Here is a 17464-nt window from a genome sequence, read left to right on the forward strand (position 1 = left end):
AAACACAGATAATTGAAAGTAGAATTGGGAAGAATGCACAGGCAAATAGAATAGAATAGAAACTCTCAAAATCACATGTTAGGAACACACGGACAAAAACTTAGGAATATGCAATTGAACAAGTAATGACAACAATAAATAAAGTAGGAACACATCAAGAACACACAAAAAAAAAAGATCACATAAACAGAACATTTAAATATTAAACAACACTACAGCTCCACCTCAAAGTGCATTGTTGGTGTGTTCTAAAAACTGCTTTTAAAAATGTTGGTATGTGTGATTCTTTGTTGGATACATTGTACAAATGTAATAGGAGAAATACATTTCCATTGTAGGATCCATACATGTTATCAATGGAACACCATACAGACTGGGTGAATGATATTGTCCTCTGCTGTGGTGGGAGAACACGTAAGTTATTTAGACTGGGTGAATGATATTGTTCTCTGTTGTGGTGGGAGAACATGTAAGTTATACAGACTGGGTGAATGATATTGTCCTCTGCTGTGGTGGGAGAACATGTTAGTTATACAGAATGGGTGAATGATATTGTTCTCTGCTGTGGTGGGAGAACATGTTAGTTATACAGACTGGGTGAATGATATTGTTCTCTGCTGTGGTGGGAGAACATGTAAGTTATACAGACTGGGTGAATGATATTGTCCTCTGCTGTGGTGGGAGAACATGTAAGTTATACAGACTGGGTGAATGATATTGTCCTCTGCTGTGGTGGGAGAACATGTAAGTTATACAGAATGGGTGAATGATATTGTTCTCTGCTGTGGTGGGAGAACACGTAAGTTATACAGACTGGGTGAATGATATTGTCCTCTGCTGTGGTGGGAGAACATGTAAGTTATACAGACTGGGTGAATGATATTGTCCTCTGCTGTGGTGGGAGAACATGTAAGTTATACAGAATGGGTGAATGATATTGTTCTCTGCTGTGGTGGGAGAACACGTAAGTTATTTAGAATGGGTGAATGATATTATTCTCTGCTGTGGTGGGAGAACATGTAAGTTATACAGACTGGGTGAATGATATTGTCCTCTGCTGTGGTGGGAGAACACGTAAGTTATACAGACTGGGTGAATGATATTGTCCTCTGCTGTGGTGGGAGAACATGTAAGTTATACAAACTGGGTGAATGATATTGTTCTCTGCTGTGGTGGGAGAACACGTAAGTTATTTAGAATGGGTGAATGATATTGTTCTCTGCTGTGGTGGGAGAACATGTTAGTTATACAGAATGGGTGAATGATATTGTCCTCTGCTGTGGTGGGAGAACATGTAAGTTATACAAACTGGGTGAATGATATTGTCCTCTACTGTGGTGGGAGAACATGTAAGTTATACAGACTGGGTGAATGATATTGTTCTCTGCTGTGGTGGGAGAACATGTTAGTTATACAGAATGGGTGAATGATATTGTCTTCAGCTGTGGTGGGAGAACATGTAAGTTATACAAACTGGGTGAATGATATTGTCCTCTACTGTGGTGGGAGAACATGTAAGTTATACAGACTGGGTGAATGATATTGTTCTCTGCTGTGGTGGGAGAACATGTTAGTTATACAGAATGGGTGAATGATATTGTCTTCAGCTGTGGTGGGAGAACATGTTAGTTATACAGACTGGGTGAATGATATTGTCTTCAGCTGTGGTGGGAGAACATGTTAGTTATACAGAATGGGTGAATGATATTGTCTTCAGCTGTGGTGGGAGAACATGTTAGTTATACAGACTGGGTGAATGATATAGTCCTCTGCTGTGGTGGGAGAACACGTAAGTTATACAGAATGGGTGAATGATATTGTCCTCTGCTGTGGTGGGAGAACATGTTAGTTATACAAACTGGGTGAATGATATTGTTCTCTGTTGTGGGAGAACATGTAAGTTATACAGACTGGGTGAATGATATTGTCCTCTACTGTGGTGGGAGAACATGTTAGTTATACAGACTGGGTGAATGATATTGTCCACTGCTGTGGTGGGAGAACATGTAAGTTATTCCGAATGGGTGAATGATATTGTCCTCTGCTGTGGTGGGAGAACATGTTAGTTATACAGACTGGGTGAATGATATTGTCCTCTGCTGTGGTGGGAGAACATGTTAGTTATACAAACTGGGTGAATGATATTGTCCTCTGCTGTGGTGGGAGAACATGTAAGTTATACAGACTGGGTGAATGATATTGTCCTCTGCTGTGGTGGGAGAACATGTTAGTTATACAGACTGGGTGAATGATAGTGTCCTCTACTGTGGTGGGAGAACATGTAAGTTATACAGACTGGGTGATTGATATTGTCCTCTGCTGTGATGGGAGAACATGTTAGTTATACAGACTGGGTGAATGATATTGTCCTCTGCTGTGGTGGGAGAACATGTAAGTTATACAAACTGGGTGAATGATATTGTCCTCTGCTGTGGTGGGAGAACATGTAAGTTATACAGACTTTGTGAATGATATTGTCCTCTGCTGTGGTGGGAGAACATGTCAGTTATACAGACTGGGTGAATGATATTGTCCTCTGCTGTGGTGGTAGAACATGTAAGATATTTAGAATGGGTGAATGATATTGTTCTCTGCTGTGGAGGGAGAACATGTAAATTATACAGACTGGGTGAATGATGTTGTACATGTATGTAATGTTAGTGTGTTATACTGAACATATAAGTTATCATGTTTTACTGAACATGTAAATTAGTGTGTTTTACTGAATTCGCAAGTTAGTGTGTTCTACTGAACATGTGAGATAATAGTTTTTATTGAACATGTAAGTTAGTGTGTTCTACTGAACATGTTAGTTAGTGTGTTTTACTGAAGATGTAAACTAGTGTGTTATATTGAACATGCAAGTTGGTTTGTTCTGCTGAACATGTGAGTTAGTAGATAGAAAGGGAGTGTGTTCTTCTGAACATGTAAGTTATTGTGTTCTACTGATTAGGTAATTTAGTGTGTTCTACTGAACAGGTGAGTTAGTGTGGTTAACTGAACATGAAAATTAGTGTATTTTATTGATGTGCAAGTTGGGGTGTTTAACTGAACATGTGAGATAACATGTTTGTTAGTGTTTTTCTACTGATTGCGAAAGTGAGTGTGTTCTTCTGAACATGTAAATTATTGTGTTTTACTGAACATTTTAATAAGTGTGTTTTACTAAACTTGAAGTTGGTGGGATTTATAGATTATATAAGTTAGTGAGTTTTACTGAACGTGTATTTTAGTGTTTTTTACTGAACATGAAAGTGAGTGTGTTCTTTTGAACATGTAAATTAGTGTGTTGTACTGAACATTTAAATTAGTGTGTTTTACTAAACATGCAAGTTGGTGTGTTTTACAGAACTTGTAGGTTAGTGTGTTCTTCTGAACAATTTTATGGAACATGTTTGTTAGTGATTTCTACTGAACATGAAAGTCAGTGTGTTCTTCTGAACATATAAGTTGATGTGTAATACTGAACAGGTAAGTTAGTGTGTTCTAAACATGTCAAGTAAGTGTGTTCTACTTTCTATGTAAGTTCATGTGTTCTGCTGAACATGTCGGTTAATGTGTTCTACTTTGAATGTAAGTTCATGTGTTCTGCTGAACATGTCAGTTAATGTGTTCTACTTTATATGTAAGTTCATGTGTTCTGCTGAACATGTCGGTTAATGTGTTCTACTTTAAATGTAAGTTCATGTGTTCTGCTGAGCATGTCGGTTAATGTGTTCTACTTATATGTAAGTTCATGTGTTCTGCTGAACATGTGGGTTATGTGTTCTACTTTATATGTAAGTTCATGTGTTCTGCTGAACATGTCGGTTAATGTGTTCTACTTTATATGTAAGTTCATGTGTTCTGCTGAACATGTCAGTTAATGTGTTCTACTTGACAGATAAATAAGTGTGTTCTATCAAGAAAGTAAGTTTTTTCTTCTATACATGTAAGTTGGTGTGTTCTACTGAGAGGTTTGTTTGTGTGTTCTCTTGTGAAGGTTAGTTAGTATGTTCTACTATACATGTAAATTAGTGTGTTCTACTGAGAAGGTTTGTTGGTGTTTTCTCTTGGGAAGGTTAGTTAGTATGTTCTACTAAACATGTAAGTTAGTGTGTTCTATTGGGAAGGTGATTGTATGTTCTACTGAACATGTAAGTTACTGTGTCTTACTGTTAAAAAGTTTTTCAATCAAAGGAATTTTTAACCGGGTTGGAAAAAGGTCAAAACCAGCTTATAGTATGGTGATGTCAAACAGAATTGGAGAAAATTTGATAACGGATTTGTGTTATCAGGTCCTGCTACAGTTTTCAACCCTAATGCTATTATGGAAATGTTTGAGGATTTTTTCCATTTTTCTTGACTTGGGTAATCAATTCCTTCTATAATTTTCAACCCAGATCCTTCACACTAGACATGTTGAAGTTGTGTACCTGTAATTAAAGAGTTGCTTGAGGAATTTTTGTCATTTTTCCCCACCTTGAACTTAGCCATTTTTCAGCAAAATTTACAAAAGACTACCAATGATGTGTACTGAGGGGTAACTAACTACAGTTATCAACCCAGATCCTTGAAACTTTACAGAATGATTACATACGGTATATATTGGAGTTGTTATTGAGTTGTTTGAAGATTTTATTTTATTTTTCCAGACTTCAGAATTTAGTTTTTCAACAAAATTTTCAAAAGATGGTAGCAATTTTGTTTTTTCACCCAACCTTTGGACTTCCCAGAAAGCTTGCAGACCTAGTATTGAGGTTGAGCACCTTCCACTATGGAGTTGTTTAAATTTTTTTCACATTTTATTTTCTTATGTCTTTGCCTCGCCTTGACATAGTAAAAAAGGAAGACTTTAAGTATTCTATGTTAACATTGTGTTAGTTTGTGATTAGTAAGTCAATAATATTTGGTATGTAGATATATTAGCATTGGCACCTCTCATTTCCATGGATATTATTTGGATGGGTCCCTAAGTCATGGTCTATTGACTTTGAATGCTTTGCATAGTTTACATGTTAAATTTGTGATTAGATCAGTTTAAGAGGAACTGCTAATGTTAAGTCAAAGATATTTGGTATGCAGTTGTATTAGCATTTGCAAGTCTCTTCTCCATTGTGATTATATGACCCCGACCCCTCAGCATGGTTCATTAACTTTGAAACTTTCATGTTGTTTACAAATGAAAGTTTGTGTTTAGGTTATTGTAAAAGGAACCATTTATGATAAGTCAATGGTATTTGGTAAGCAATTTTATTATAAGCATTGGAATTTCTAATGTCCATTGAATTATTTGGTCCTGCACCGTAAGTCATGGTCCATTGACTTTGAATGTCTTGCATAGTTTAAATGTTTAAATAGTGACATTTGGATTCAATATTTGCATTATATTATCAAATTACAAAAAGGCAAGACATATCTCTGTGTCAACAGTTTATTAAATGATCAGTATAAGTATAGACCATTGTTTTTACAACCTGGCAACATTTAAACCTTTATTCCATTTTATTTCATTTATATTGTAGACAAATTGTGCCGAATTCAAACTTAATTAGATGTTCTACTTATATCCTGTTGACCTTTTACCTGTCAACTAGCATGTCCAGCTTGGGTTGTTAGTCTAGTAAAAACCAGAGTTTATATTCATGTCATTTGAAACGTGTTTTCAGCCAAATATGCATGTAATGTTAAAATGATCAATTTCTTTGTCATGTTTTTATTATTTTTTCAGTAATTTCTGCATCAAGTGACACAACAGTCAAAGTATGGAATGCTCACAAAGGTTTCTGTATGTCAACATTACGTACTCACAAGGTATGTACATGTATAAGGTCAAAATGTGGGGTCAAGGGGGGAGTGGGGGGGGGGGGGGGGGTGCATAACCAGTCATGGAATTATCACACATTACTGTATGTCAATGTATGGAATTATTACACAGGTTACTTTATGTCAACATTATGTACTCACAAGGAATGTATAAGGTCAAAATATGGGATCAAAGGGGGAGGGGGGGCATAACCTGTCAAAGTATGGAATTATCACACAGGTTACTGTATGTCAACATTACATACTAACAAGGAATGTAAAAGGTCAAAATGTGGGGTCAGAGGGGGAGGGGGATTGTATAACCTGTCAAAGTATGGAATTATCACACAGGTTACTGTATGTCAATGTATGGAATTATCACACAGGTTACTGTATGTCAATGTATGGAATTATCACACAGGTTACTGTATGTCAACATTATGTACTCACATGGAATGTAGAAGGTCAAAATGTGGGGTCATAGGGAGAGGTGGGTGGTGGTGGTGGAGCATAACCTGTCAAAGTATGGAATTATCACACAGGTTACTGTATGTCAACATTACGTACTAACAAGGAATGTAGAAGGTCAAAATGTGGGGGAAAGGGTGGAATAAAATATAGTTAGAAATTTAAACAGCAAAAATGATCAGCCAGACAAAATTTACAGATAAGACTGAAATCATCAGTCAATTTTTTATAGGAATTATGCCCTTGAATGAGGATTTTTACCAATTTTTTTTGTTTTGCCTTTTATCGTTTTAATTGATTGTTAGGTGTTTATTGGCCTTTTCATCACTATTGGCTATTTCCTGGCAGTCAGTTTTTATGGTGCAGGAAGCCAGAGTGCTGCAGGAAGCCAGAGTGCTGCAGGAAGCCAGAGTGCTGCAGGAAGCTAGAGTGCTGCAGGAAGCCAGAGTGCTGCAGGAAGCCAGAGTGCTGCAGAGAACCTTTTGGCAGGAAAACTGGCAATCCTTAGACAAGCACACCTGCCATGTGAGGGGGTTTTAGACAAGCACACCTGCCATGTGAGGGGGTTTTAGACAAGCACACCTGCCATGTGAGGGTTTTTTAGACTAGCACACCTGCCATGTGAGGGGGTTTTAGACGAGCACACCTGCCATGTGAGGGGGTTTAAGATGAGCACACCTGCCATGTGAGGGGGTTTTAGACAAGCACACCTGCCATGTGAGGGGTTTTTAGACGAGCACACCTGCCATGTGAGGGGGTTTTAGACGAGCACACCTGCCATGTGAGGGGGTTTTAGACGAGCACACCTGCCATGTGAGGGGGTTTTAGATGAGCACACCTGCCATGTGAGGGGGTTTTAGACGAGCACACCTGCCATGTGAGGGGGTTTTAGACGAGCACACCTGCCATGTGAGGGGTTTTTAGACAAGCACACCTGCCATGTGAGGGTTTTTTAGACGAGCACACCTGCCATGTGAGGGTTTTTTAGACGAGCACACCTGCCATGTGAGGGGGTTTTAGACGAGCACACCTGCCATGTGAGGGTTTTTTAGATGAGCACACCTGCCATGTGAGGGGTTTTTAGACGAGCACACCTGCCATGTGAGAGGTTTGAACTCACAACCTCAGTGGGCCACCAAGGACCCCTTTATCTTTTATATAAAAACTAAAGAAAGATAACAGAAATTTTAAGCAAATATTTTCATAGAGACAAAATCTACAAATAAGTCAATATTGCCAATATTGGTGGTTGACTGCCTATATAAGAGTTATTGCCCTTAAATGGCAATTTTTTTTGGGGCATTTTTACCTATTTTGAAAACTATGCAGGGGTTAAAAAATCAAATAGCCCGACACCCAGGGCTACAGCATTTACGCTTCGGGCAATCAAAACTTGTAACCCAATATACCCGACGGACTAGTAACAAAAAATTCTTGGCGTTTCCAAAATAGAAAGTGGAAAATCCCCTCATCACTATTCTATCTTAGCCAATCAGATTCAATTACGTCATCCGGGATTTCAAGAATTTGAACTGATTTTGTTCATGTTTTAAAATAGAACAAATAACTCTGGGTGGACCGGTATCATGTATTGATCGCAATTCCCAAACTTTCAATATCGATTTCTCAATACAGGGGGTATTGTACATTGCTTATGCCGAGATTTTCAATTACCGGTGACGGTTTTGGGCCAGTGGGGGTATATGATGCATTGATCCATATTGACCTGTCATGTCGGACAGCTGTTAAGCACTAAACCATGCAACAAAATATTTGAAATATTTGAGTACAGACACCCCAGGAACTAATGGTCAGTTTCAAAACAAAAAACGGTAGATGAAGGGGCTGAAAATTCATCCCAAAAAATGACAAATACAACCGGGAAAAGCTGAAAAGAACATTTATAGTGTCATGGACAAAAAGAATCCCAGGGCAAGGTCGGCTGTTGCTGATGATAAACCAGAGACAAAGTTTTGTGTATATTGCCGTTATTTTCCCTATCACGCTAATAAAAAGTCTGCTTTGTATGTTGGAACAAATATATGATTTGAACCACTGGTTTCACATGACAAGACCAATGAACATGTTTTCTGTAGTTTATCATGGTGATCAGAGATAATCTTGGGTAAACACTCGTGCAAAAAGAATGTCATAAATCAATACAGCGGTCAGTGACTGAAAATTTAATTACACGTGTATTATCGCATTAACTCTTCAATCCATTTAAATCCCCGAGATCCTGTAAAATATTTAACAACCCATAGTACAACGGATAGAAATGAACAAGTTTAAAGAACTCGTTGTATTATGCAGCAAACTCTGAATTTGTAAGACATACTCGGGCTAGCAGGTCAGTTTTGATGGGCTAGCAGTTCTTCCAACAGGGCTTGTAAAATCCTGCTACCAATAAGTCCTGGGCTAGTGAGCTGTAACAAAATTTTTTAACCCCTGCTATGATAGATAGATAGAAACTTTTAAAAGCTAAAATTATCTACAAATAAGTAAAACATTGCAGAAATTGTCAGTCAAATCCTTATAGAAGATATTGTCCTTGAATGATGATTTTAACTTATTTTTGGCATTTTTGGCAAAAACTTTGGTAGATAAAGAAAAACTGTAAACAGCAAAAATGATTAGCTAGACAAGATTTACAAATAGGTCTAAATTGTCAGTCAAATTCTTCCAGAAGTTATTGTCCTTAAATGAAGATTTTGATCTTTTTATTTGTTTTGGGCAAAAACTATAGAAGATAGAGCATGTAGAGAGAACAAGTTAACAGTAGAAATGACCTGACAGGATATACCAATGTTTAACAGGAATTGTCAGTCCTCTTCACATCTGAGAAACTGCCCTTCAGTGTCAAAATATTTGTTCTTTATCTATTACACTTTAAAAAAAACAAGGGTTGACTAGCATCTAAAAATATTGTCATTTCTGGTTGTCTTTTGTGTTTGCTGAAAGTTTGCTTCGATTTGGCTGTGTGGGATGTATAAATACATAGCCTATTATGGTTTGAATTGGGATGTTAAATTTTGAAGCCATATATAGGGAAATTTTCATTCACTCTACGTCCTGTCGAATTCTATCAACAACAAGCAGTCTGTAAGTGGCCTGATCCAAGGCTAAGTGTCTGCAGAAAGCATACATACCCTCATTTTTATGTGGCAGTTGAAGTGTTCACCCTTCATCATACTTTGCATAACTTATATGTTGGATTTATTAAACATGTTCATGTTTTGAATATGCATGAAATATTTGCCACTGGTCATTACGCAGAAAAGGATCAATCATAATGAAAGCTACCAACAAGAAATCCTTAATTTAATACATTAACAACAATGATTGAATGCTAATTGTCGCCAGTGGCAAATATTTAATGTAAATTAGGGATTTGTTTCTATTAATAAAGCAAAATTAGGCATAGCTATTGGCTAAATGTTTTTTTTCATCAAACACATGCTTATAATTGTTATTGTTATGTCTTACTTCCTGGATGAAGTAAAGACCCTAGCTAATTTAAAATTCCATGATTAGGTTCAGGCCCTTGTTTATTTATAATTACAAGATCAGGTTAAGGCCCTTGTTTATTTCTAATTACAAGATCAGATTAATTCCCTTGTTTATTTCTAATTACAAGATCAGGTTAAGGCCCTTGTTTATTTCTAATTACAGGATTAGGTTAAGGCCTTTATTTATTTCTAATTCCATGATTAGGTTAAGGCCCTTGTTTAATTCTAATTCCAGGATTAGGTTAAGGCCCTTGTTTATTTCTAATTCCAGGATTAGGTTAAGGCCCTTGGTTATTTCTAATTCCAGGATTAGGTTAAGGCCTTTGTTTAATTTTAATTCCAGGATTAGGTTAAGGCCTTTATTTATTTCTAACTCCAGGATTAGGTTACGGCCTTTATTTAATTCTAATTCCAGGATTAGGTTAAGACCTTTGTTTAATTCTAATTTCAGGATTAGGTTAAGACCTTTGTTTAATTCTAATTTCAGGATTAGGTTAAGGCCTTTGTTTAATTCTAATTCCAGGATTATGTTAAGGCCTTTGTTTATTTCTAATTCCAGGATTAGGTTAAGGCCTTTGTTTAATTCTAATTCCAGGATTAGGTTTAGGCCTTTATTTATTTCTGATTCCAGGATTAGGTTAAGGCCCTTGGTTATTTCTAATTCCAGGATTAGGTTAATGCCTTTGTTTAATTCTAATTCCAGGATTAGGTTAATGCCTTTGTTTAATTCTAATTCCAGGATTAGGTTAATGCCTTTGTTTATTTCTAATTCCAGGATTAGGTTAAGGCCCTTGGTTATTTCTAATTCCAGGATACAGTTAAGGCCTTGGTTATTTCTAATTCTAGGATACAGTTAAGGCCTTGTTTATTTCTAATTCCAGGATCAGGTTAAGGCCCTTTTTATGCCCCACCTATGATAGTAGAGGGGCATTATGTTTTTCGGTCTGTGCGTCCGTTCGTTTGTCCATTTGTCCCGCTTCAGGTTAAAGTTTTTGGTCAAGGTAGTTTTTGATGAAGTTGAAGTCCAATCAACTTGAAACTAAGTACACATATTCCCTATGATATGATCTTTCTAATTTAAATGCATAATTAGAGTTTTGATCCCAATTTCACGGTCCACTGAACATAGAAAATGATAGTGCGAGTGGGGCATCCGTGTACTATGGACACATTCTTGTTTATTTCTAATTACAGCTGTATGTTAAGGCCTTTGTTTAATTCTAATTACAGGATTATGTTAAGGCACTAGCGTATGCCAGAGATAAAGAACAAGTAGCCTCAGCAGGATTAGATCGAGCCATTTTCCTGTGGGATGTTAACACACTGACAGCACTCACTGCTTCAAATAATACAGTTACTAGTAAGTCTAATTAGATAGAGCCATTTTCCTGTGGGATGTTAACACCCTGACAGCACTCACTGCTTCAAATAATACAGTTACTAGTAAGTCTAATTAGATAAAGCCATTTTCCTGTGGGATGTTAACACACTGACAGCACTCACTGCTTCAAATAATACAGTTACTAGTAAGTCTAATTAGATAAAGCCATTTTCCTGTGGGATGTTAACACCCTGACAGCACTCACTGCTTCAAATAATACAGTTACTAGTAAGACTAATTAGATAGAGCCATTTTCCTGTGGGATGTTAACACCCTGACAGCACTCACTGCTTCAAATAATACAGTTACTAGTAAGTCTAATTAGATAAAGCCATTTTCCTGTGGGATGTTAACACCCTGACAGCACTCACTGCTTCAAATAATACAGTTACTAGTAAGACTAATTAGATAGAGCCATTTTCCTGTGGGATGTTAACACCCTGACAGCACTCACTGCTTCAAATAATACAGTTACTAGTAAGTCTAATTAGATAAAGCCATTTTCCTGTGGGATGTTAACACCCTGACAGCACTCACTGCTTCAAATAATACAGTTACTAGTAAGACTAATTAGATAGAGCCATTTTCCTGTGGGATGTTAACACCCTGACAGCACTCACTGCTTCAAATAATACAGTTACTATTAAGACTAATTAGATAAAGCCATTTTCCTGTGGGATGTTAACACACTGACAGCACTCACTACTTCAAATAATACAATTACTATTAAGACTAATTAAATAGAGCCATTTTCCTGTGGGATGTTAACACACTGACAGCACTCACTACTTCAAATAATACAGTTACTAGTAAGTCTAATTAGATAGAGCCATTTTCCTGTGGGATGTTAACACACTGACAGCACTCACTACTTCAAATAATACAGTTACTATTCAGACTAATTAGATAGAGCCATTTTCCTGTGGGATGTTAACACACTGACAGCACTCACTACTTCAAATAATACAGTTACTAGTAAGTCTAATTAGATAGAGCCATTTTCCTGTGGGATGTTAACACACTGACAGCACTCACTGCTTCAAATAATACAGTTACTAGTAAGTCTAATTAGATAGAGCCATTTTCCTGTGGGATGTTAACACACTGACAGCACTCACTACTTCAAATAATACAGTTACTAGTAAGTCTAATTAAAATGAGCCATTTTCCTGTGGGACTTTATCATTCTAACATCACTCACTGCTTCAAATAATACAGTTACTAGTAAGTCTATTTAGAAAGAGCCATTTTCCTTTGGGGTGTTACCATGCTGACAGCACTCACTACTTCAAATAATACAGTTACTAGTAAATCTAATTAGATAGAGCCATGTTCCTTTGGGGTGTTACCACGCTGACAGCACTCACTGCTTCAAATAATACAGTTACTAGTAAGTCTATTAGTAACTGTATTATTTTCATTGACATATCAGGGCTCACGCTACCAGGCGATTAGGGCGAAGTAGTAGCTTTCCTGTCCGTCTTTTCGCTTTGCCCGACCCTCAAAAGCGAAAACAAGTCGCCCTGTTGTTTACGATACTTGCTTTCAGTCGCTCTCGTCATTGGCAATATTCAATTTTTACCAAGTCGATGAAACATCGATTGGTCATTTAAAAGTAAAGAAATTCAAGGCATAAATGATTTATTTTCTTCAGAAAAGAGGTTAAAGCATTAATTTTAAAGTTGGTGGCATGTTATTTCATAAAAACAATTTTTTATCACTTCCGTTCCGGTACTTGTTAATCAAGAGTGTATTCAAATCATTCTAACTTTTGGCAAAAAAAGTTGTTTCTTCATTAGAACTTGATGAAATTTGCCTGAAGTAAATTTGTTATCCATTTATTGCAATAAAAACGTCATTCCTTTCCAAATAGCATGTCAAACATCGTTTATTTTTGTAAAATTGTCTTCGTCTGCCATTTAAATTATTGGGCATATTATTATACAAATAAGGATCGGAGTCAGGATTTCATCGGAAACGGACCCGCTATGACCGAAATCCGGATTCTTATGATAATGACTACGGACACATGAATGGCACTGCTGACAGATAAAATGGATCCCAAAAGGAAAAATTACGCATTCTACACGCATTAACATACTTTTGGTTAGATCTTCTTGATTGATGTATATATTTAGATGTATATACATTGTTTCAATTTATAAGTTAAAGTTGCTCAACTCTGGGACTATTACACTAATAATTATATATATTATGTCCAAGCTTAACTGTTACATTTTTATATCTTTTTAATGAGAAATATTTAATTTCAAGAACATGATAACAGAGTAGTTTTTTAATTGAATTTTAATTGATATAACAACTTTCTTTTCCTTTTTGATATAAAAAAAATCTTTTTATTATTGCCAGATATTTAATTGTTTTTTCTGACAAGAGGACTCATATGATTGTGCAACTAGATATGATAAAATTAAACAACAGTTACTTTTAATTGTATACCCAGGTACAAATTGAACAATATAAAAAAATAAGATACATATGGTCCTTAATGTATTATAGTAAAAACCAAACATTGTAGTGCCGAGAGCAAACAAGCACTTCTCTTTCAAATCTCACCACTTCTCCCTCTCAATTTCAAAAAGAGAAAGTCACTTCTCCCTATGATTCTGTAGTAGTGTGAGTCCTGCATATACCCCAAATCTCCTTGACATATACCCCAAATCTCCTTGACATGTACCCCACAACTCCTTGACATATACCCCACATCTCATTGACATATACCCCACATCTCATTGACATAATTATTGTGTTGATGTCTTATTGACATATACCCCACATCTCATTGGCATATACCCCACATCTCATTGACATATACCCCACATCTCATTGACATAATTATTGTGTTGATGTCTTATTGACATATACCCCACATCTCATTGACATATACCCCATATCTCATTGACATATACCCCACATCTCCTTGAAATGTACCCCATATCTCCTTGACATATACCCCACATCTCCTTGACATGTACCCCACATCTCATTGACATATACCCTACATCTCATTGACATATACCCCACATCTCCTTGACATGTACCCCATATCTTATTGACACATACCCCACATCTCATTGACATGTATCCCACATCTCCTTGATATATACCCCACATCTCCTTGACATGTACCCCACATCTCATTGACATATACCCCACATCTCCTTGACATATACCCCACATCTGATTGACATATACCCCACATTTCATTGACATATACCCCACATCTCAGTGACATATACCCCACATCTGATTGACAAATACCCCACATCTCAGTGTTATAATTATTGTGTTGATGTCTCATTGACATATACCCCAAATCTCATTGACATAAACCCCACATCTCATTGACATAAACATTGTGTTGATGTCTCATTGACATATGCCCACATCTGATTGACATATACCCCACATCTGATTGACATATACCCCACATCTGATTGACATAATTATTGTGTTGATGTCTCATTGACAAATACCCTAAATCTCATTGACATAAATCCCATGTTTCCTTTAATTAACATCATTGTATATTTTTCAGCATCAAGTCTGAATGGAAATAAGGATTCTATCTACAGCTTAGCAATGAACCCTCCCGGTTCTGTCATAGTTTCAGGGTCTACAGAAAAGGTGTTGAGGGTCTGGGACCCCAGGACGTGTCAGAAACTGATGAAATTAAAGGGCCATGCTGATAATGTAAAGGCATTGGTCCTGAATAGAGATGGTACACAGGTGAGTGATGTCATAGTGTCAGGGTCTACAGAAAAGGTGCTGAGGGTCTGAGACCCCAGGACATGTCAGAAACTGATGAAATTAAAGGGCTATGCTGATAATGTAAAGTCCTAAATAGAGATGGTACACATGTGGTTTGATTGTAGGATTTGTTCATGTTTTGTCAGGAAACAGATGGATGATGAGTCATGTTCTGATGCTCCATTTGACTATCTTGTTCTCATTGATTTTGTTTAAATCTGTATTAAATCCACTTTCTTTTACAAGAGCAAAGGCCAAGGATCTGCACCATTTTTATGCAATTTTTGTCATTTTTTAATTACTCAATTTGAAAAGTCATTATTTTCTAACAGTCACAATCATTCCAGAACTGGCAGAAGTAACAAAATAATTAAAGGGTGTCAGGTGTTTTATAGTTCTTAGCAATCTGAAATTTGGTACCTATTTTTATAAAATCATTTGAGAATAATTTGTTGGTTGTATTCAGTTAAAAAGTGAAATCAATTAAATAACTACAAATTTGCAAATTCCTCCGCAATCGATTATGTTACTTTTGATTGAAAGTGAAAAATGTAAATAGTAATTTTTAATATGATAATAAAATACAAATAAATTCCAGGGAATCCTTCTGTGAATCAAAATGGCTGTAAATTTCTAAATTCATAACCTATTAAAAGTGTATAAAAGGGCGTCATTATTGTTTTACTTGAGCATTAAATAATTCAGGGTAATTACAAGATAAATTCCTGTGTTTATATAAAGGCAGGAAATTATCGTGTTATTTTGATTAAGCGTTACCTGTGATTAGGCATGCGTATTACATAATGTGTAAATTCAAAACTTTTAAAAATTCTTTCTTCTATGAATTTGAATAAAAATTTAAATTTTTTACATCACAATTACTGAAAGCCTTTACTGAAAATTGATCAATTAGAGGAGTGATTATTCTGACTAAATATAAAAATATTTTCCAGTCAGATGTCAAAAGAGGTCAGACACTGTAGACACTTTTCAATCGTCTTCCCAACTTTTCCACCTAGGATTTAAGATTTCGTACAAATGATTTTAAATGAATAGAACTATTCGGTGATAACAAGTGAACATTTTTAGTTGGTACTTAAGTTAAAAATAGCTCATGGGGCACCTCTAATTAGAAATGGGTTTCATCTTGTATAACCAATTTATAGTGTTGGAACTTGTAATGATTCAAACAGATACTTCAATAAATAAATATAAATGTGTTGTACAATTATAGAAAAACAAACTAACTACACATATTGGAAATGAATCTAAAAATAAAATTTGACATCTACTTAAAAAAAATTTGCAGAGAAATGTTTTACCCTCTTTTAATAAGCATGGAAAATAAAGATTATTGTTTCTCTAATTTTGTCACTATTTTCACATTTCCCAACCGATTGTGAAAAAATTGTTCTCCTCACTAGTGAAATATCTGTTCTCGGCAAATGATTGGTCGAAATTTAATTATGACGTTAAATTTTCTTGGTTTCTTCTGAATTCCTGATTGTGACGTCATGAAAAAAAACGACCATGCCTGATGACGTCACATATAAAGAACACAACTTTCTGCAAATCTTTGAAAAGGAAGGATAAAAATCATTAGAGAAACAGATTCCACCACTATAACTCGTGTATTACGATATTTCTCCACTCTCAACAGTTAAATTTTAATATTTAAAGAGCTCGGCAAGCCTCGCGCTTTAAATATTAAAATTTAACTGTCTCAAGTGGAGAAATATCGTAACTCACTTGTTGCAATGGTGGAATCTATATGTATCACTCAATGACACAAAATACCAACAAGTAAAATTGGAAAGAAATGGAACAATACTTTTATTGCTGTTCTTCATCTCAAAATCACAGTGAGAGTTTAAACATGCTGACTCAAAATCACAGTGAGTGTTTAAACATGCTGACTCAAAATCACAGTGAGTGTTTAAACATGCTGACTCAAAATCACAGTCAGAGTTTAAACATGCTGACTCAAAATCACAGTGAGAGTTTAAACATGCTGACTCAAAATCACAGTGAGTGTTTAAACATGCTGACTCAAAATCACAGTCAGAGTTTAAACATGCTGACTCAAAATCACAGTCAGAGTTTAAACATGCTGACTATATTATTAAGATGACCTCTAGCACTTGTTGAGTTGAATTTTTTGCTAGATCACACTACAAGTATATTGAAGATTATACATTAGATTTTGCATAGAAATATAACTTATACTGTAAATTGCCTTGACAATCCTGTAATGTATGTCTTGTAACTAGTTTATTTTTGTTTTCAAGAATAATATTGATTATCTTGATGTGAATACAATATTTGTTTGTGAATCTGTTTCAGTGTTTGTCTGGCAGTTCTGATGGAACAATACGATTATGGTCACTAGGACAACAGAGATGTGTATCTACGTTCAGAGTACATGACGAGGGTGTTTGGACCTTACAGGTATGTTTCAGGGACTCAAATGTTTTTAAAGGTCCCTAATTTATAGAAAAGCTACAAAAGAAGTTTTTCTAAAAGTTAAAACTTCATTCAATGTTACTTTGTG

At 35.9% G+C, this 17464-nt stretch overlaps 1 protein-coding gene and 1 long non-coding RNA gene across 52 annotated transcripts in view; one reads left to right on the forward strand and one right to left on the reverse strand.

Annotated features, from left to right (window-relative positions):
• The window catches only part of LOC127731985 (WD repeat-containing protein 48-like), a 47051-nt gene that overhangs the window by 9771 nt on the left and 19816 nt on the right, over positions 1–17464 (forward strand). For 17 of the 49 annotated variants that reach the window (XR_007995952.1, XR_007995953.1, XR_007995954.1 and 14 more), the window contains 5 exons: positions 339–414; positions 5711–5793; positions 10992–11121; positions 14702–14892; positions 17257–17361. Coding sequence is in view for 44 of the 49 variants with exons in the window: in XM_052240977.1 (XP_052096937.1) it covers positions 339–414; positions 5711–5793; positions 10992–11121; positions 14702–14892; positions 17257–17361 (585 nt within the window). In the remaining 5 variants the exon portion in view is untranslated. The other 32 variants (XM_052241003.1, XM_052240981.1, XM_052241010.1 and 29 more) reach the window with 32 other exon arrangements.
• LOC127732022 (uncharacterized) lies at positions 6081–7578 on the reverse strand. 3 transcript variants are annotated; one of them, XR_007996014.1, is made up of 3 exons: positions 7315–7578; positions 6931–7282; positions 6081–6898 (listed from the first exon to the last, which is right to left on the reverse strand). It is a non-coding gene; the product is annotated as an uncharacterized LOC127732022 (long non-coding RNA). The 3 variants fall into 3 exon arrangements; XR_007996016.1 differs by having other exon boundaries at positions 6931–7154; positions 7187–7578; XR_007996015.1 differs by having other exon boundaries at positions 6931–7058; positions 7091–7578.

The sequence above is a fragment of the Mytilus californianus genome, unplaced genomic scaffold (genome assembly GCF_021869535.1).
Source record: "Mytilus californianus isolate M0D057914Y unplaced genomic scaffold, xbMytCali1.0.p SCAF_21, whole genome shotgun sequence".
Taxonomy (NCBI): domain Eukaryota; kingdom Metazoa; phylum Mollusca; class Bivalvia; order Mytilida; family Mytilidae; genus Mytilus; species Mytilus californianus.